Below are 21,273 nucleotides of genomic sequence, written 5' to 3'. Positions count from 1 at the left end.
CAGAGTTGCACATAAACAAACTTAGTCAGCACAATATAAAAATCTATGAACAGTGTGTGCAAATGTAGAAGATTAGGGAGGTAAGGCAATAAATAAGCCATAGAGGTGAAATTTGCTGCAGGGGATGCTGAGCTGTTGGTAGGGAGGTGGAAAGCATGGCCGGCCGTAGAAAAATGCTTATTGAAATGCTCAATTATAGTGGATTTATCGGTGGTGAAAGTGTTTCCTTGCCTCACTGCAGTGGGCAGCTGGAAGGAGGTGCTCTTATTCTCCATCGACCTTAGTGTCCCAGAACATTTTGGAGTTTGTGCTACAGGATGCAAATTTCTGTTAGGAAAGCAAAGGCTAGCTTTTTCAAACTGCCTGTGTTTATTGGTTCCCAACTTCCCTGAAAAGTTGCATGTCGCGGGTGCTATTCGATGCTAGTGCAGTACGCCACAGGATGTTTTTGTTCTGGTCAAGGGCAGTCAGGTCTGGAGTGAACCAAGGGCTATATCTGTTCCTGGTTCTACATTTTTTTGAATGGGGCAAGCTTATTTAAGATGGCGAGGAAAGCACTTTTTAAAGAATAACCAGGAATTCTCTACTAACAGGATGAGGTCAATATCCTTCCAGGATACCCGGGCCAGGTCGATTAGAAAGGCCTGCTCGCTGAAGTGTTTTAGGGAGCGTTTGACTGCAGACCCATTTCAGACGCAGGCAATGAGGCAGTGATCGCTGAGCTTCTGGTTGAAGACAGCAGAGGGTTATTTGGAGGGCAGGTTGGTTAGGATGATATCTATGAGGGTGCCTGTGTTTACGGATTTGGAGTTGTATCTGGTGGATTCATTGATCATTTGTTTGAGATTGAGGACATCAAGCTTAGATTGTAGGATGACCGGGGTGTTAAGCATGTCCCAGTTTAGGTCACCTAACAGCACAATCTCTGAAGATAGATGGGGGGCAATCAATTCACATATGGTGTCCTGGGCAGAAGGTGGTCTATAGCAAGTGGCAATGGTGAGAGACTTGTTTCTGGAAAGGTGAGCTTCTACTTTTTTTAAATTCAAATTGTTTGGGCACAGACATGAATAGCCTGAAGAGTTCTGTCTTACTATCTCTGCAGTAGATTGCAACACCGCATCCTTTGGCAGTTCTATCTTGTCGGAAAATGTTATAGTTGGGGATGGAAATTTCAGGGGTTTTGGTGGCCTTCCTAAGCCAGGATTCAGACACGGCTAGGACATCCGGGTTTGCAGACTGTGCTAAAGCAGTGAATAAAACAAACCGAGGGAGGAGGCTTCTAATGTTAACATGCATGAAACTAAGGCTTTTACGGTTACAGAAGTCAACAAATGAAGTTACAGATCAGAGGGCCTGTTGTCCGGACCTCTGGCAGTCTTTATGGGGGTGCCACAGGGTTCAATTCTCGGGCCGACTCTTTTCTCTATATACATCAATGATGTCGCTCTTGCTGCTGGTGATTCTCTGATCCACCTCTACGCAGACGACACCATTCTGTATACATCTGTCCCTTTGGACACTGTGTTAACTAACCTCCAGACAAGCGTAAATGCCATACAACTCTCCTTACGTGGCCTCCAACTGCTCATAAATGCAAGTAAAACTAAATGCATGCTCTTCAACCGATCACTGCCCGCACCTGCCCGCCTACCCATTTATCACTACTCTGGACGGTTCTGACTTAGAATATCTGGACAACTACAAATACCTAGGTGTCTGGTTAGACTGTAAACTCTCCTTCCAGACTCACATTAATCATCTCCAATCCAAAATTAAATCTAGAATTGGCTTCCTATTTCGCAACAAAGCATCATTCGCTCATGCTGCCAAACCTACTCTCGTAAAACTGACTATCCTGCCTATCCTAGACTTTGGCGATGTCATTTACAAAATAGCCTCCAACACTCAGCAAATTGGATGCAGTCTATCACAGAGCTATCCGTTTTGTCACCAAAGCCCCATTACTACCCACCATTGCGACCTGTATGCTGTTGTTGGCTGGCCCTATCTTTATATTTGTCGCCAAACCCACTGGCTCCAGGTAATCTATAGGTCTTTGCTAGTTAATGCCCTGCCTTATCTCAGCTCACTGGTCACCATAGCAGCATCCACCCGTAGGATGCGCTTCAGCAGGTATATTTCACTTGCCACCCCCAAAGCCAATTCCTCTTTTGGCCGCCTTTCCGCGACTGCTGACATGCAAAACATTTTGGGACTAATTGATAACAAATTGTTTGAGTGGAGTATTCCTTTAACAGCTGGAAGCTGTCTATAGTGCTGAACACTCTCCACGTCACCAATGTGACTCTGGTACGGAATGGAGCCGTGTTTTTAGGGAGGCCATCTATGCCTGTTCTGGACTGGATCATCTACAGAGGAGGTCAGTGACATGATCACATCTGCGTCCTAAATGACACCCCTTTCCCTATATAGTGCACTACTTTTGACCAGAACCCGAATAGGGTGCAATTTGGGATGCACTCCCATTTGGTCAATCACATTACATTTCCTGTAGCCTCTGCTTTCACAATATTATCCCCTTTATCTTGAAGTGTACACTTGTTTACTACTTCACACACATCGAAAAGCATTGGATTGGTAGAGGCATGGGCTACCAGTCGTTTCCTTTCAAATCAGTGAGTGAAGGGAGGTGAGCAAGTGCACACTTTAGGGAGGAAGGAGAGAGAATACGGTAATAGCCCAGGCTTGCTGTGGTAACCTGAGGCTGTGGTCCAAACATTTAAAAGACACCCTCGTCCACTTAACCTCGCCTTATGCCCTTGGAGGAATCCTCATTGTCATCTTGGAGGGCGGTCCAAATGATTAGCCAAGCAAGGGAAGTTTGCAGCGTAAGCCTCTCAATTTTGAGACAATTGTACATTCGCTAAGAAAATCTGAGAACTTAACATCAATGGAGAAGTCAACCTACAAGTGTAAGTAAAGATTTATGCAAATCATTTAGAAATTATGCTACTAATGCACATGACGTCACAAAAACGACTCGCAAAAAGTAAATATGTTTTTGTTTGGTTACCTTTTGGAAATTGTAGAATTAACTTATTTCTTCAGAAGTTCCAGCTAGGCAAGCTAATGTCTGTTAGCTAATTAATTTGCTAGCTATCATACAGTAGGTGTATATTAATAATTAGATAGTTAATATAAGTAGACATGCAGTCATAATTGACTAGTGCATATAAAGCAGCTGAAAACACAATCATTGTGGGATGAACGAGTGATGAATTTCTGGCCAAGGGTGGTCCATTTAAGTGTATACCAGTCAGATGTCATGATACGTCATCAGAGGTTAAACACTTAAGTGTTTGGACTGTAGCCTGAGACTGCATTTCATGAGGCTGGAATTCAATCAAACATGCACTGAAGAGACAGTATACCCCACTTTTGCTGAGATAAAAGAAAGCATATTTGAGATAGTACCAGAATTATTTCTGCAATATTTGCCACCAGGTGTAACTAAAAACCACACCTTTTCCTTTTCATTAATCAAAGATTGTTGCAGTGCTGGAACAGATGGTTTTGATTGGGTCTCTTGCACTCAAGTGCTAGGATGGATATAAAGCATTGACAAGTCACAAAGTCTATCACAAGTGCGCTACTTTTGACCATAGCCCAATCGACCCTGGTCAAAAGTTGTGCACTACATAGTGAATAGGGTGCCAGCTAGATATACCCTATGATTTATTTTGCCACTCAGGGATTTTGATGTCTACAGGGGAAAGTTGGGTGTCAACAGGAAGTTCGCCTTTCTCACTCTTAAGGCCTTCAGTCTGGGCAAGAAATCTCTGGATCATCGGGTCACAGAGGAGGCCCACTACCTTATACAGGTGCTACAGAAGGAGGGAGGTCATTCATTTTTGACAGGACTGCCCCGAACAGTAATCCTGATTGTGCCACAGACATTTTCTATTGGCTTATTGGAATCTTGTCAGTGGAATATTATATCTACTGTTGTGTGATGAAGGACGCTGACCAGCTGTGTAAAGTTTTCACTGTGATCTGTGGTGGTTTTATCATGAAGAGAATCCATTCAACCCACAACACGTGATCGTGAAGGCCGTGTCCAACATCATCTGCTCAGTGGTGTTCGGACTGCTATGAGTACAAGAACACCGTTTCCACAGCCTCCTGGATATCCACAATTAAAATCTCTTCCTGACTGGATCTGCTCTCGGCCAGGTACGAGTACACATAGAAATAAATAAAACATTTGAATGGTTGCAATTTGACTTGTTTGGAATTTATCTTTGACCAAAATGTCTGCCCTTGTAGAGTTATGAAGGTTTATGACATAGGCCACTCTAGTAATGTATCACTACTCTAAAAATATGTAGAGGCAATAGGTGAAAAATGACCATATTAGTAACAGGAACGTTTAACAGCTAATAAGATTCAAAATAAGATTATAGCATCATGTGTACCGTATTTAACTGATGTTTTTTCAGGTAGTTTCTTTCAATATATTTGGCTTGATACATTTCTTTAGATCTTTTAATCTGTTCCTGTTTATGAAACATTTCCCGGGACCTCACCAGAGCTCTCCAGAGGAATGTGTCAGAGCTGAAAGGCTTCATATTGGAGGTGGCCAGGCAGCACTGGAAGACCCTGGACAGGGACAACCTCTGATACTTCATAGACTCTTACCTAATGGAGAGAGTAAGTGACCCATAGAAGATGAAGAGTAACTAAGTGACAAATAGGTCTCTCCAAACACCATCTTTTATATAATGCTTGTTTTTTTCCTATAAGTGGTAAATCTGTGAATAGAAGGCTCTCTGGAGGTCATCCTTAAAGCTGCAGTCTGGAATAAAAAATAAAAAAACTATAGATAAACTATAGTATTTTTGTACATTTTGAATCCTGGTTGATTTAGCTGTTATCAAACATGGCAACCATAGAGACTATACATTTTTGTTCAAGTTTCAATTGTCTGTTGTCATAAATACGATGTCATATCTGTCACTATTCCTTGATCTCTGGAGCAGCAGGACTCGAGTCCGGACTCAGCGTACTTCGAGGAGAACATGGTGTTGTCGGTGGCTGATCTCTTCCTGGCCGGGACTGACGCCACCTTCACATCAGATGGGGCCTCATCAACATGATGGAGCACTCATACATTCAAGGTGTGTGTGTGAGAGATTAAAAGTGCTGATATTAATGTAGGAAATAGGCAGCCATTTCAGACTCAGTCCTGCTGTCCTATTGCTTATCTGTGTTTATTTAAAAATCCCAGAACGATGTCATTCGATTTTTCATGTGTTGGGGTTCGACTGCACCCCCTCAATGGACAACAGGGCATCCCTTCCCTACGTCTATGCCACAGTCCATGAGGTCCGGAGGGGGGGGGGGTGTAGTGTAACGGCGTTCTGCTAGGGGTGGTCCATGCCGCCAGCTCAGTGGCTTCCACCTGTTCAAGGTGAAGTTTGATTTATTTGTAAAAAAAAATAATGTGGATTTCCATAAGCTGATGCCTTACATTACAAATATTGATGTTTTCTGTCCTACAATAATTATTTTCAATGCTCACAAATATGCGCACCACATAGAAACACAGCTGGACACAAACTACAGTAAACAATAGTATTATACAATTCATTATTGTAGGGTTGGCTTTTACTTACTTTCAATAGTTAGTGCTGAATTCAGGCTATTTGATACCTGTGTCCTACTACCTTACTGTGAAAGAGTACCAACTTTGTCAACTTGACTGCGATCCTGACGGGAAAAGACCACCGGAAGTACCCAGAACTTTCTGGCCTTTTCTCTGGATGAGTCCCTCTTCTCATTGGCCCAAATTATATTTTTTGTTTGGAGAGAACAATATGGGCATATAGAGAATATTGTTGTATGTACATACAGTACAGTTGAAGTCGGAAGTTTACACACACTTAGGTTTTTCAACCACTCCACAAATTTCTTGTTGCCAAACTATAGTTTTGGCAAGTCTGTTAGGACATCTATTAGTAATTTTTCCAACAATTGTTTACAGACAGATTATTTCACTTATAATTCACTGTATCACAATTCCAGTGGGTCAGAAGTTTACATACATTAAGTTGACTGTGCCTTTAAACAGCTTGGAAAATTCCAGAAAATTATGTCATGGCTTAATTAAGAAGCTTCTGATAGGCTAATTAACATCATTTGAGTGAATTGGAGGTGTACCTGTGGATGTATTTCAAGGCCTACCTTCAAACTCAGTGCCTCTGCTTGACATGGGAAAATCAAAAGAAATCAGCTAAATCCTCTACTCTGACAATTAATCCACACATAAAACGGTCAACCGAATCGTTTCTAGTCATCTCTCCTCCTTCCAGGCCTTTTCATCGTTGAACTTATATGGTGATTGGCATCTAAACTTTCATAGTATTACCACAACAACCGGCAACAGTTTGTCTTCCAATCACCCACGTGGGTATAACCAATGAGGAGATGGCACGTGGGTACCTGCTTCTATAAACCAATGAGGAGATTGGAGAGGCAGGACTTGCTGCGCGATCTGCGTCAGAAATATGAATGACTTCTATTTTAGCCCTTGGTAATGCAGACACTCGTTGACGCTCGCAAGCAGTGTGTGTGCAATAATTGAATAACAGATTTCTAAATTTAATTTGCAGCGCACGCGACCCGAGTTGTGTGGTCAGCCTATAAGGTGTATGTAAACTTCCGACTTCAACTGTATGTACAGTGCATTCGGAAAGTATTCAGACCCCTTGACTTTTTCCACATTTTGTTACATTACAGCCTTATTCTCAAGAATGATCAATGGAAACCAGGATGCATCTGAGCTCAATTTCGAGTCTTATAGCAAAGGGTTTAAATACTTATTTAAATAAGGTATTTCTATTATTTTTAATATATTAGTAAAAATGTCTAGACCTGTTTTTGCTTTGTCTTTTTATGGGATATTGTGTAGATTTCTTGTGAGGATATTGTGAGGATTTATTTATTTAAAACATTTTAGAGTAAGGCTGTAACGTAACCATGTGGGAAAGGGATCTGAATACTTTCTGAATGCATTACACATTGTGACTTCGGGAATTATTCAGACCGCTCTACTTTTTTCACATTTTGTTACGTTACAGCCTTATTCTAAAATGGATTACATAGTTTTCTTCCCCCTCAATCTACACACAATACCCCATTATGACAATGCGAAAAACACGTATTTAGAAATGTTTGCAAATTTCTTATAAATCAAACACGTAATTTACGTAAGTATTCAGACCCTTTGCGATGAGACTAGAAATTGAGCTCAAGTACATCCTGTTTCCAATGATCATCATTGAGATGTTTCTACAACTTGAATGGAGTCCACCTGTGGTAAATTCAATTGATTGGACATGATTTGGAAAGGCACACACCTGTCTATATAAGGTCCCACAGTTGACAGTGCATGTCAGAGCAAAAACCAAGTCATGAGGTCGAAGGAATTGTCTGTAGAGCTCAGAGACAAGATTGTGTCGAGTCACAGATCTGGGGAAGGGAACCAAAAAATGTCTGCATCATTGAAGGTCCCCAAGAACACCGTGGCAGCCGCCATTCTTAAATGGAAGAAGTTTGTATCCACCAAGACACTTCCTAGAGCTGGCTGCCCGGCTAAATTGAGCAATCGAGGGAGAAGGGCCTTGGTCAGGGAGGTGACCATGAACCTGATGGTCACTCTGACAGAGCTCCAGAGTTCCTCTCTGGAGATGGGAGAACCTTCCAGAATGACAACCATCTTTGCAGAACTCCACTGATCAGGCCTTTGTGGTAGAGGGGCCAGACGGAAGCCACTCAGTAAAAAGGCACATGACAGCCTGCTTGGCTGATTTTCTGGTCTGAGGAAACCAAATTGTAATCACTACCAACGGTGCTTCAACAATGTACTGAGTAAGGGTCTGAATACTTATGCAAATGTAATATTTCAGGTTTTTTTGCAGAATTTTCTAACAACCTGTTCTTGCTTTGTCACTATGCGGTATTGTGTGTAGGTTGATGAGGGGAAAAAAACACATTTATCAATATTAGAATAAAACTAATGTGAAAAAGTCAAGGGGTCTGAATAACTTTCTGAATGCACTGTATGTGTTTGTGTGTTGAAACTGTGTGTCTCTGTGATCTTTGAGTGTTTTTTGTGGTTAGTTCCTCCTCGGAACACACATCCTAGTTCCACCTGAGGAAGACTTCTGTGAAGCCGGAACATTGTTTGTAATCATATTGCAGGACTGAAAAGCACTAGGGAGCAGCAATATTATGTGTGTGCATCTCCTTTCTTTACCTAGTACCTCATCTCTACAGCATTTTGCCTTGCCTAGGGTTGGGGTCATTTCAAGAAGTAAACTGAAATTATTTAAAAAAAATTATCTGAGTAGCATTGAGTAATTTTTAGAATTTCAATTTACTTCCTAAATTGACTGAATTGAAAAGGACCCCAACCCTGATTTGACTGGCTCCCTGTCCTCTGAAGGCCCGTGGGTGTGTCTGGGGGAGTCGCTGGCCAGGTGGATCTGTCTGTGTTCTTCACATCCCTGCTGCAGCACCTGTGTTTATCCTGGCCCCCCAACCCTTCTCCCCAGGACACGGAGGGCATTCTTCAACCTGATCCGCAAACCCAAACCCTTCACCATGCTCTGTCACAGCCTTGACTCCAAACACTGAGACCAGGGGCCGTAGGTATCAAGCATCTGTATCAAAACCCAACCTGAGTTTAGTAAGCACATAGGCCAAGATTGTCTACCAATGAGTGAATAATATGATGAAACTAATGAGTGAATAATATGATAAAACTAATGAGTGAATAATATGATGAAACTAATGAGTGAATAATATGATGAAACTAATGAGTGAATAATATGATGAAACTAATGAGTGAATAATATGATGAAACTAAGTGAAACTAAACTAAATGCTAGCTAATGAAAATGCTAGGGCAGCAGGGTCAATAATGGAATTAAACTTAGCTCATCTCAAAACGTGCTGTGTGAACGACTTTAATTATCAAGGGATTTTTATAACTAATGAGATGTTGAAGTAAAGAGGAAATTCAACAACTCTTGAAGAACAGTGTCTATGAGCCGAAATGTGTTGGTTTGAACAATAAAGACATTTCTATCAACTTCCAAGAGTTGCAGAATGTTATCTTCAGTTCAGTTTGCTCCTTAATTAAAGCCCCTTGGTTGGAGAGCGAGGTAGTGACAATATTCCTTGCCCTTTGACTAATGATGTTGACAGAGTTAGATAACCATCTTGGGTAACTGCTACAGCTTGCCCTGTGGTGGAGTAATCATGTTAAAACAAAGTAGACTAGAGGGAGAGGAGGTAAAGGTGAATCGGTATGGAGACAGCCGTATAGCACCGTGAGCACTTTTTACATTTTTATTTGATTGAATATTAAACATACAATCTATCTGCAGTGAAGCCGCTCAACATTTACATTACATTGTCATCTAACAGACTCCCATCCAGAGGGACCCACAGAAGCAACCAGGGTCAACGTCCTGCCCAAGGGCATGTCGACAGTTCTCCCACATGGTCAAAAACAGAGGTTCCTGGGCCGGGTCCATCAGCCACTGGCCCAAGTTCCCAACCGCCAGGCCACCAGTCCTCCAAGATCCCCACCACAGTTCCCGAGAGTGAATGTATGGCACTATTTACGTGTGAATGAATGTGTGTATGCATGCATACCAACACCTGCACGGCATCAGCCTCAGGCAAACAGGCATTAAATGTAACAACGTTGCCCCTCAGTGTCATTCAAAGTTTTTGGTTTATTTTGACTTTATTGTACTGTATGTTATAGGTTGTGTGGGAAAGTAAGATGACTAGAGTGTTGAAGAGGTGGTGTGTTATTGTACAGTGCTGTTGAATGGATGTGATCTTAACATGATAGAATAGACCTTGCCTGTTCAGTTTGAGGCAAAAAAAGCACTTTCCATGTTTTTCAGAATGTTTTATTCAAATGTTTAGAAAACTGTTATTATATGATAAAGTATGTCGCTTATCATGCTAAGAAAAATATAATCAAATTGACGCTGCAAAACAGTGATTGGTTTATGTAGCGTTCTAGGTTTACTTGTCTAAAATCTGTCCAACATGAATAAAATTGGGCACAAAGTATCTATGTTCAAACATGTACACTTTAAAGTGAAATCTTGTTTTCCATGATGTATCATAAATATAAAATAATTTAATAAATTGTATTGCCACAGTCTAAAAATGTAAAAAAATCATACATCTGTAATTCACAGGAGTGTGCTTTCATGGTAAGAATGTGTTGATTGTCTTGTAAGACGTACCATTGTCTTGTATGTAGACTTCCCTAATGCTTTTCCCTGATATCGTTATGGGCTGTGTACATTTGAGGTTCTTCCGTTGTCTTGGCTTTGATTGGAATCTTGAAATCAGTCTCTTTGAGGACGGCCTGGTCCCTGCTTGGCATAGGTCGAGAAGGCTAGCGACAATCAACACGACCAGCATCCGTCCCACCTCCACAATGGCTTAGTGCTGGGAGCACCAGGGTCTGTACCCCGATCCCCTGAAGCCTCACCACAGCGGGGAGGGAGGCCAAGAGGTACCTGGTGGAGGGATAGGGCTTAAGTACCTCCGGGTGCAGGAGGAGAGAGCAGGCCTGACTCATACGGGAAAGGGGTACTCCCTCTGGGTGCTGGTTCATCAGGTCATGGAGGCTGCTCTTCAGTCTGGTCAGGTAACTGTTCTGGGCAGTAGTAGGGGCTGCTGGTCTAGCAGAAGTCCTTACTTTTTAAGAAAAAGAAAAGATAATCATCTTATGAGGTTTCACTCAGGTGCTATCCTCTCATTGTTGTAATATAGCCAAATTAGGGATAGTTAAAAATGTACTGGGGGGGGGTCTGATCCAATCATGACTCCCCTTGTACTGTAAATCACTTGCAGAATCTCTCCCCTCAGAATTAGAAAGCTCGCACACGTAATGTGAGCGGTGTGGTCAGCATGTAACGGCCACAAGGTTGAGGGTTTGTCCAGCACCATGGACGAGCTCGCTCTCCCTGTCTGTCTCATTACACTACAAGAGCCGGCTGCAGACACTTACCAGGTTTCCATACAAACATTTCATTAGGATTAATTACCTGACGCATTCATTTTAAAAAACTGGGCTGATGAAACGACAAATGCTGGTAGAATTTTATAAATGCCGACAGACAATTTGTTTGGTCGACATGGTTGGATATTTTTGTGTGTAAAATGAATTATGTGTGAAATGGCAGTGGAAACGCCTTTATGCACAAATATTGATATAATGACCATGTCGAAGTAAACTTGGGAGTCGTGTTAATGTTAAGTGGTCCTCCCACTACGACTCGTGAAAGCATGCAGTTGATTAGCAGATTAAAGAAATTCTGAACTTCACAGGGTGGTGAGTATCCAAGGTGGTGAGTGTCCAATCAATATTGAGGGTCTTATTCTGGTGACATGATGATCGATGCTTGGCTGCTGTTAATAATGCGCACATTTGCTATAAAACGCAACAGTTTTTGTGACAAAACCATCAGTAATGTTGATAATGCCATGGAACCCATTTAACTTGTATTTTTCATTCGGTACATGAGAATTTAACTGCAGAAGTTATTTTTATGTGCACTAGTCATCACGCACAGCCGTTTATCCACAATAAGTCAGTTGGAAACACATCTCCAGTAGGAAAATGCGTATATTGTTTTATGTAGATTTTAGAATATTCACATAATCTGTAAATTGGAAAATAAATTCTATGGAGGATAATTGCAATGGCGGTGCTTAGGTAAAATCACCAGGGAAAGCAAACCAGAGTGAAAAAAGCCATATTACAACCTATGTGTTGTGAAATTGAGTTGTTTGCTCTATAACCTGTTAGTTCATATGCCTTGCCACCGATATATACAGTGCATTCGGAAAGAATTCAGACCCCTTGACTTTTTCCACATTTTGTTAAGTTACAGCCTTATTCTAAAATGGATCAAATAAAAAAAATCCTCATCAATCTACACAAAATACCTCATAATGACAAAGCAAAAAAAGGCTTTTAGAAATTGTAGCTAATTTATTACAAATAAAAACAAATATGACATTTACATAAGTATTCAGACCCTTTACTTAATACTTTGTTGAAGCACCTTTTGATACTTTGCTCCATTCATCTTTCCCTCGATCCTGACTAGTCTCCCAGTCCATGCTGCTGGAAAACATCCCCACAGCATGATGCTGCCACCATGCTTCATCATAGGGATGGTGCCATGTTTCCTCCAGACGTGACACTTGGCATTCAGGCCAAAGAGTTCAATCTGGGTTTCATCCGACCAGATAAACTTGTTACTCATGGTCTGAGAGTCCTTTAGGTGCCTTTTGGCAAACTCCAAGCGGGCTGTCGTGCCTTTTAATGAGGAGTGGCTTCCGTCTGGCCACTCTACCATTAAGGCCTGATTGGTGGAGTTCTGCAGAGATGGTTGTCTTTCTGGAAGATTCTCCCATTTCCACAGAGGAACTCTGGAGCTCTGTCAGAGTGACCATAAGGTTCTTGGTTACCTCCCTGACCAAGGACCTTCTCCCCTGCTTGCTCAGTTTAGCCAGGCAGCCAGCTCTAGGAAGTGTCTTGGTGGTTCCAAACCTCTTCCATTTAAGAATGACGGTGAACACTGTGTTCTCGGGGACCTTCAATGCTGCAGACATTTTTTGGTACCCTTCCCCAGATCTGTGACTCGACACAATCCTGTCTCGGAGCTCTACAGACAAATCCATCGACCTCATGACTTGGTTTTTGCTCTGACATGCACTGTCAACTGTGGGACCCTATATAGACAGGCGTGTGCCTTTCCAAATCATGTCCAATCAAATGAATTTACCACAGGTGGACTCCAATCAAGTTGTAGAAACATCTCAAGGATGATCAATGGAAACAGGATGCACCTGAGCTCAAGTTTGAGTCTTATAACAAAGGGTCTGAATAGTTACAGTATGTAAATAAGGTATTTCTGTTTTTTAATGTGCAAACATTTCTAAAAACCTGTTTTTGCTTTGTCATTATGGGGTAGATTGACGAGGAAAAAAAACGATTTAATCAATTTTAGAATAAGGCTGTAACATAACAAAATGTGGAAAAGGGAAGGGGTTTGAATACTTTCCGAATGCACTGTAGGCCTAAGGCCGAGACAATACGTGGTGGAGTCTACAAAGCATATCGCATGTAACATACATTTACATGGCCAATCAAGTTAATATTTTCAGACTACTAAACAACTATTGATTTAGAACACAGAAGAGTTACTGCAAGTCGTAGAGGAAACAGGAGCTGACTCCCCTATTCCAGCACCATTTCAACATCAAATCACCTATGCTTAGTCTAGTACAGTGACAACCAAGATACAAAAAACAATTTAGTCCAATCAACGTCAGCAAAATATCATCCATGGTACTAATTTATGTGTGTGTGTAAGTAGAAAAAGAGAATCGCCAATGCCATCCTCCTCTCTTTCATGTTACTCAAACGGTCTATGACTCTACATGCTTTTAGTTTTTGTTGTCCTAGGCTACCAGCTAGTTGACAGCTAGCTACATTTAGCTACATGTTGAACTTCCATCCACAGGCCAGGGGCACAATGTATGAATTTATGGTTGAATCAGAATCGCTGTTATAATCATTAGCCAGTACGGAGAATTAAGTAAAACCACAAGTTCAATTCCCTGTCTCCATCCATGCCTAATTTAAGAAAGGGACGATTTTAGCAAGCCTGACACTTTTTTTTTTTTTTTGCAACAGGACCATTCACAGTTGAGCTTTTTTTTTTTTTATCAAGGGAGGCCAAATGTCTGCTGGCTTCCATTGCATTCAATGCAATGGGCAGAAACAATGTCATATTAATTTTGACCAGACAGCATCAGATAGATGTGCTTCACGTAGTAAGACAGAGAGGTGCTTTTTCTTTCGCTCGGATGCTTTCTCCAGTGAAATACATTCAGCCTCTTGCGAATTGAAGGAAATGTATGAAACATAGAGAGATGAAAGATTAAAAAAAGGTATATATGTTTTGTTCTTGGTAAATGTTTTGGGGAAGCCTGGCTTTCCTTGGCATCCAAGCATACACGCCACTGGATAATTGTATTGTTCCTAAACAAGATCATTAGGGGAGCCTTTTGAGCTGCTTGTCTCATTCATGTCCAATGATGCACCTAGCCTCCACTGCCTATTAGCTATTCCTATTTGTTCTAGTGAATTCATATGGAACATTTGTGCAGGTTGCTTTTATGTGTTGCTTGACCGCTAGTAGTAAGCCTTCTGCAGATCTGGAGAAACGATCAACCTTACCACTATTGTCACGATGAATGGTGGATAGAGGGCAGGATAGAAGGTTAGACTGGTAGAATATATTGACCTGTGGTATAGTTAAGCAATAAGCCACGAGAGGGTGTGGTATATGGCCAATATACCACGGCTAAGGGCTGGTGTTATGCACGAAGGATCACGGATAAGAACATTGGCCATATACCACAAACCCCTGAGGTGCCTTATTGCTATTATAAACAAGTTACCAATGTAATTTAAGCAGTAAAAATATATGTTTTGTCAGTCTGTTATACCACCGCTGTCAGCCAATCAGCATTCAGGGCTCAAACCACCCAGTTTTTTATTAAAAGTTAGAGAGCAGGAAAACCATAGAGCATAAGGGAAATACCAAAACACCTTGATATAGTGGAGGCTAGGATGGAATACATTATATAGTCAAATCTGCAAAAGAGTGAATGTAAACCGGGGGAAAACACACTACCCTTCCCTGTGCCCAATAAAAAACACACAACCCTCCCCAAAGCAAAAAGGTTGGGTTGTCATAAACTGGTCTTACAAAATATAGTACCCTATCTCATTTAAAAAAGAAAGCTCACCTTTGTTAGATGGTGTTTGAAGGGCGTCTCTATAGCTCATGGTTAATGGTCTATGTTGGTTCTCTTTCCCCATCATCTGTCTTTGCTGCTGGATACTTCAACAATAAATATCTGTTGTAGTACAATAATGTAGTTATGTTCAATGATGTTCAAACCTCAGGCATTTACGGCTACTGTAGTACAATAATGTAGTTATGTTCAATGATGTTCAAACCTCAGGCATTTACGGCTACTGTAGTACAATAATGTAGTTATGTTCAATGAAGTTCAAAACTCAGGCGTTTACTGAGCTACCTGTCGTCACTAGGCAGACAACTTTACAGCCATAGGCTCTCGAGCACTGGCTCATTCTTCAACATATAAAACAAGAAACAACAGGTACGAATACTTAACGTAGTTGTAGAATAAAGCTTACCAAACAGTTTTTCAGTTGCTCTCCTCAAGTCGATATTTTACTTTCGGTTTCACAGAAATGAAACAATCAAATACATCCTTGTTGTCCATTGCTTCATGGGAGTGGTTTATTAACATTCTTAACAGCAATACACCTTCCCCGAAAGATAGTATGATTTCAAGCAGTCGGCTAGCCTAGATTTTAAATGTCTTTGCGTTAATCCATACAAATTGTTTAGTTTGCATAATTGTTATTTTCCCATCTTGTAACTGGAAGTGCCGCTGACCAATGCTAGATAGTGCTGAAATCGAAGGTACGAACACATAGGAGTAGAATGAACCAGTCACCCGATGTTCTAAATTACCTCTGGATTCTAGAGCACAACAACAAAAACACCAGGCAGTTTTATTTCGAGATAGCAAGGCGAGTGGACAAAAGATAAGACACTATTCATAACGCCTTCATTTTCTTCTTAATTTTCTCTGTTTTCACTCCAAATTATACCGACATTGATGCACAGAGAATTCCACATAGAATCAGAATAATTCAATAGGATCATTGTATTGATGCCACTATATTGACCACCCTTAGGACCTATTCTATCCAGATACAATGCTTCAGTGGGCCCAGTGGTGTGTGCTGAATCTGGTGAGACTGATGCTGTGGCTGTTAGTCCTGGCTATACTGACTGTCCTGGTAGCCCCTGACCTGCTGTGGAGCTTGACTGAGGGAGAGCCATAGGAGGTGTTGACGAAAAGCCTCTTTTTTTTCTACAGCATGTCCCAAACGTCCACTTCTGTCTGTAAAACCCAGATGAAGGCTACACGCTGAAACAAATTGGTTTTTCAAAACAAATATTTATTTTAAAATCAACTTTGTCCTCCATGAGTGGCTGAAATAGCCTCTTCTATTTAGGTGTGGACAGGGTTGCAGGAGGGTCTGTCTCTGCTCACTGATCATATCCACGTTGGGTAGGGTGGACGGGAAGGCTGAACTCATATATATGGGACATTGAGGATGCTGGAACAGGAGCAGGTAGGCTATAGGAGTCTTATGGAATGCCTGTCGTTGCACTATTATTTATTTTCATGAAACTGGAACACAGTCATTTGCAATTGATTGCACTGTTCACAAAGAAAGTCTAAATGTGTTGTTGTATAAATAATGAAGAAAGTCTTTGGGCAGACGGGAGTTGGACCACCTGTAGATGCTCCACAGAGTGGACAAAGGACACCTTGATGACCAGGATGAGATTGTCCAGCGTTTCCTAGACAACGGCATGAAGTTCCGTGGCTACCACAACTATCTGATGGACAACATGAAGAACTGTGAGGCCTTGGTGAGGAAATGCAGGTGAGATGCAAAAAGAGACAGGCGAAGTATTACACAACTTGATAACATTGCTTGCAGAATAAATGTTTCTACACCTGTCCAGTCTTCATTACGACCACAGCCACTATCTTTCAGCTAGTATTAGTAGAAAGTCTCATATAGGGTTGCAAAGCTACCGGTAATTTACCAAAGTTACCAGAATCTTCAGTAATTTGGGTAATTAACAGAAAATATATGACAACCTGTGGTAACTTTGGTAATTTATACTTGGATAACTGTAAAAAATGTATTCATAAAAAGTATACATGTTTTATATCTGTGTCCATATTGTCCATGAGATTCTAGTAGATAGACCATATGGTTCAACAGAAAATAGCCTAATTAATTTTTAAAAAAAGCATCTAATCAACAATGGAATTATTTTCCATTAACTCTGCAAGTCTTCCAACTATTTACTTTTTTCACAACTGCCACCAGTTTGACGTCAAAACATTGACATCAAAACATATTAACAATGTAAAAATACATTTCATGCTGAAACCCTCATATTAAACACCAATGGTATTAACTAAGTTAATGGTTTAAATTTAAGATAATGTTTCACAGCATTATCATTACATGTTTATTTGTGAAATATTTTACATGTGATAAGTCAGGGATAATTACAGACACCTGTGATAATCCAAAGTACCCAAAAGGGCCACTAAATGTCTAAATGATCGATACGCAACTGGGCCTGGGACTGATCTGGTACCGATGGGCATTGGGTTGAGGCTTCAGTTATTTTCAAGCCCTTGCACTGGATGGATTGACTAGTCCGATGTGATTCACAGCTAGAGCACCAAATTATTAATACAGTAATGAACTGGAAGTAATCGAGTGAAAGTGTATAGAGAAAAATGTTTTATTTTCTGCCCAAATGTAGCTTTCTAAACAAGACTCACATTACATAGTAGCTACTACAAAGATAATGCCAATATTTACTTATAGACAAAAACCTAGTCTTCAACACACACCACACACCATACCCCACACATACAGTATTACAAGTCCTCACCAAACACCTTCATCACAGTTCCTTTAGGTACTGTAGGGCTGTGTCCAGGTGGACTTTGCCCTGTCTTCTCCCTCCATGACAGTAGGTGACCTCACTGATCCTCAGGGGACTCAGGTTCAGGTTGAAGATGTGGTTGTAGTTCTGAATCAGACGTCTGGCTTTGTCCTGGTCTATGTAACCTGAAATGGCAGACAGATTCCCAATTCTGTCATATACTTGTAGTATAGCTCATTAGTGATGATGTCTCTCTGAAATGAATGTTTACTGTACATTAAATAATATCCCCAATTCATTTAGAATTCTATATTTATCATCAGAATTATATCAGTGGTTAAAAAAAATGTTTTGAATTTAGTACATAACTGCAAGTTATGTTACGATAGTTCCCTATATTTCAGGTAAAACAGCCCCTTATGAATTATTTTGACCTATCAACTTTTAAAACCGTACCGGTGTTCTGGCTGTCACATATGTGCATGGCTCTCTCCATTCTCTGGAACCTTTGGAGCCATCTTTCTGTTTCCATGGGATCCACAGAAGCTGGTGGGGGCTCAGTGCAACCCTTGGGGACTTCTGATGTGTGTGACACATGCCCAAACTCTGCCTGTCAAAATATCAACGAGGACTTTCAGCAAGATTTACAGAAGAGAACTATAGAGATGCAAGGGCTGAGAAAGAAGAGACTGGAAGAGAATAGAGAACCTTAATGTCATCTTGTAGCTCTTTGGGTAACACAATACCACTGAGGAATTGTAGAAGGTCTTTGTAATGCACCTAAAATATCAAATCAAATCAAATGTTATTTGTCACATACACATGGTTAGCAGATGTTAATGCGAGTGTAGCGAAATGCTTGTGCTTCTAGTTCCGACAATGCAGTAGTAACCAACGAGTAATCTAACCTAACAATTTCACAACTGCTACCTTATACACACAAGTGTAAAGGGATAAAGAATATGTACATAAAGATATATGAATGAGTGATGGTACAGAACGGCATAGGCAAGATGCAGTAGATGGGATGAGTTCAGTATATACATATGAGATGAGTAATGTAGGGTATGTAAACATAAAAGTGGCATAGTTTAAAGTGGCTAGTGATACATGTATTACATAAAGATGGCAAGATGCATTAGATGGTATAGAGTACAGTATATACATATGAGATGACTAATGTAGGGTATGTAAACATTATATTAAGTATGAGAACAATGTCATACAATAGATACTAGTGTCAGGCTCTCATACAGTTGCACTGATGTGAATGAAATATTAACTATAAACTATAAAATGTTGTAACAGTCAACTTATTTTACTGTAGGCCTTCTGCTTGCCACTACCTTGAATGCCATGCTGCAGTAATACTTGAAGTGGTGAACCACAAGTATTTCCTATAAAAAACAAGACCCTAAATAAACTCCTTTGTGATGTTTAATTTCAACCCTACCTGATCTGGATGGTCAGCATCACAGAACGTTAGGAGGAGCTGACGGAATGTTGGTAATTTCAGTGGAACCTCGTGTCTCAGAAACGCCTGAGTGATCTGTGATTGGCTGATGGTCCCTTTGAGGGCAGAGTCAATTGCAACCACTTCCTCCTGAATGGTCCTCAGGGGTGAAGAAGCCTGCCAGTCAGCCAGCTGCTCACTGATGGCCAATGAGAGACAGTCTTCCTGTTCTTCCTCTGGTAGATCTCTCTGTGTGGATGTGGGGAAAGGAGGGTACTTAGTAAGTTATACAATTGAATGCATTCAATTGAAATGTGTCTTCCACATTTAACCCAACCCTTCTGAATCAGAGAGGTGCGGGGGGCTGCCATAATCGACATCCACGTCTTCGGTGCCCGTGGAACAGTGGGTTAACTGCCTTGCTCAGGGGCAGAATGAAAGAGTTTTACCTTGTCAGCTCGGTGATTCGATCCAGCAACCTTTCAGATACTGGCCCAACGCTCTAACCACTAGTGAGCTACATAGAAATATATTTATATAGAATTATTATATTTCTATGGTGCGGAATCAGAATAAGCCTTTGTTGAGCTCCACACCAGTAGGACGTGATAATCAGTAGAAATAAACAATGCCATACAACTTCATGAAGCGTGGGTATCATCTGTTTTATGTATGAAAGTGGTGATCACTGTGCAGACCACGGTTTTGTTTGAGTAAAATAAAAATGAAATCAAGTGATCACAGTTAGGCCGTAGTTTGGACCAACCTTTTCCTCCTCAGATGCCCTTGCTGCTGTTCCTACTTTGAGTTCAGTTCTTATGACAGCTGGGTTCTTCTGATGGATGTAAGACAGGGAACGGTCACCAGAGGGAGCTGTCATACACAGCCTGTTTGAGGCCTGTAAAGTGAACCCAACACTGTTTTGAGCTCTCCACTAGAAAGATACAGCTCACTGTGCACAATGTACTATACACATCAATGAAATCCCGTAACCATAGGGTTTATGTCACCTTTGTCTATCTATCTTGAAATATACTACTCATTCAATGTCATTTTTTCACTATGTATTATTGTTATATATTTTATTTTTTTATTCAACATTTAAAAGAGGGTAGATACCATTTTTTAAATAATGTACAATTGTGTATTTTTCTAAGCTACATGATAATAAATAATAATAATAATAATAACATAACTTAATGACATAAGTATAACCCCTATATTACTGTTCAGGGTTTACCTTGTGGAGCTCAGCCTGAAAAGCTGACCCCACACCCCCCTCAGCCTCAGCTTGTCTGTGTGACCTGGTCACTATAGAGTCCTGTTTGTCTGGTGGTTCCTTCATCACATTATCCACAACGGCCAGAGGAATAGCTGCTTTATTCACCCTTGTGCAAAGTTAAAGAGACATGCATCGAGATCCAGTTAAGTCACAGTAATAAGCATGTGTAAGATGTAGTGTTTTGAAGCAGAATTACCATTGAGACTTTACTGCTACTTTACTTTAGATTTCTGTTTCTCACAAGAATGAAAAGTAAAGTATTCATTCTGTTGTATAGTATTCTATGTTTTTCTATTCTATTCCAATCTATTGTATGTTATTCTATTCTATTTTATGCCATTCCATTCTTAGAACACAGCTTGATCTTTGATCGACCTGATTCAACTCACTTGTCTGTCTCTTCTGTGATGAAATACTTGACCTGTTTGCTGCCTATGATCTTGACAACTAGTCTGGGGACTGCTTTAGTTCCAGAGGTATTTCTCAGGGCCATGATACAGGTAATGAGATATGTAGGGATCCCCTAGAGAGAGATGGAGGGAGAGGAAAACAGGTCAGATTCAATTGGTCAGAATAGATTACAGAGCAGAAGAAGGCAGTCAAGGTTTCACAGAATTCTTCCCTGAAAATGATAAATGAAATAATTTGACTGTTTGTCCATTGTTCTGAGTGCTATGATTATTTAACCACCTCTCTTCTACACAGCATTGTGAAAGATATTTGGCTGTGTTCCATATTGGACACAGGCCAATGCCTCATAGCCACTACATATCACAGAGTAAAGAGTATTACTCACATGAGCAATTAGTCCTTACACGTCCACACCTAGGCTATATGTTAACCTTTGGAAATCACCATGTAGATTATTT

The 21,273-nt window shown here is 40.7% G+C and overlaps 1 protein-coding gene, 1 long non-coding RNA gene and 1 pseudogene across 2 annotated transcripts; 1 reads left to right on the top strand and 2 right to left on the bottom strand.

Annotated features, from left to right (window-relative positions):
* Window positions 1-2,122: 2,122 nt before the first annotated feature.
* LOC110523023 (cytochrome P450 2J1-like) lies at window positions 2,123-8,763 on the top strand (annotated as a pseudogene).
* A 1,174-nt stretch (window positions 8,764-9,937) lies between these two features.
* LOC110524684 (uncharacterized) lies at window positions 9,938-15,635 on the bottom strand. The gene is made up of 3 exons (XR_002473631.3): window positions 15,308-15,635; window positions 14,893-15,003; window positions 9,938-10,758 (listed from the first exon to the last, which is right to left on the bottom strand). It is a non-coding gene; the product is annotated as an uncharacterized LOC110524684 (long non-coding RNA).
* A 2,591-nt stretch (window positions 15,636-18,226) lies between these two features.
* On the bottom strand, window positions 18,227-21,013 carry LOC110524683 (uncharacterized). Its single transcript, XM_090236709.1, has 4 exons — window positions 20,794-21,013; window positions 20,363-20,510; window positions 19,123-19,371; window positions 18,227-18,449 (listed from the first exon to the last, which is right to left on the bottom strand). The coding sequence occupies exons 1-4, from the start codon at window positions 20,895-20,897 to the stop codon at window positions 18,327-18,329; spliced, it is 624 nt and encodes a 207-aa protein (XP_090092835.1). The 5' UTR covers window positions 20,898-21,013; the 3' UTR covers window positions 18,227-18,326.
* Window positions 21,014-21,273: the final 260 nt, after the last annotated feature.

This window comes from Oncorhynchus mykiss, chromosome 5 (assembly GCF_057628025.1).
Source record: "Oncorhynchus mykiss isolate SJ-2025 chromosome 5, ASM5762802v1, whole genome shotgun sequence".
NCBI lineage: Eukaryota > Metazoa > Chordata > Actinopteri > Salmoniformes > Salmonidae > Oncorhynchus > Oncorhynchus mykiss.
This window is presented reverse-complemented; position numbering and strand designations above follow the sequence as displayed.

Bases quoted from the DNA above. Each gene is read 5' to 3' on its own strand.
- LOC110524683 (XM_090236709.1), bottom strand. From the start codon at position 20,897: ATGGCCCTGAGAAATACCTCTGGAACTAAAGCAGTCCCCAGACTAGTT. The intron at 20,511-20,793 runs GTGAGTTGAATC...ACTTTGCACAAG, and splicing joins ATCACAGAAGAGACAGACAA to GGTGAATAAAGCAGCTATTC. The intron at 18,450-19,122 runs GTAGGGTTGAAA...TTGATATTTTAG, and splicing joins ATGCTGACCATCCAGATCAG to GTGCATTACAAAGACCTTCT.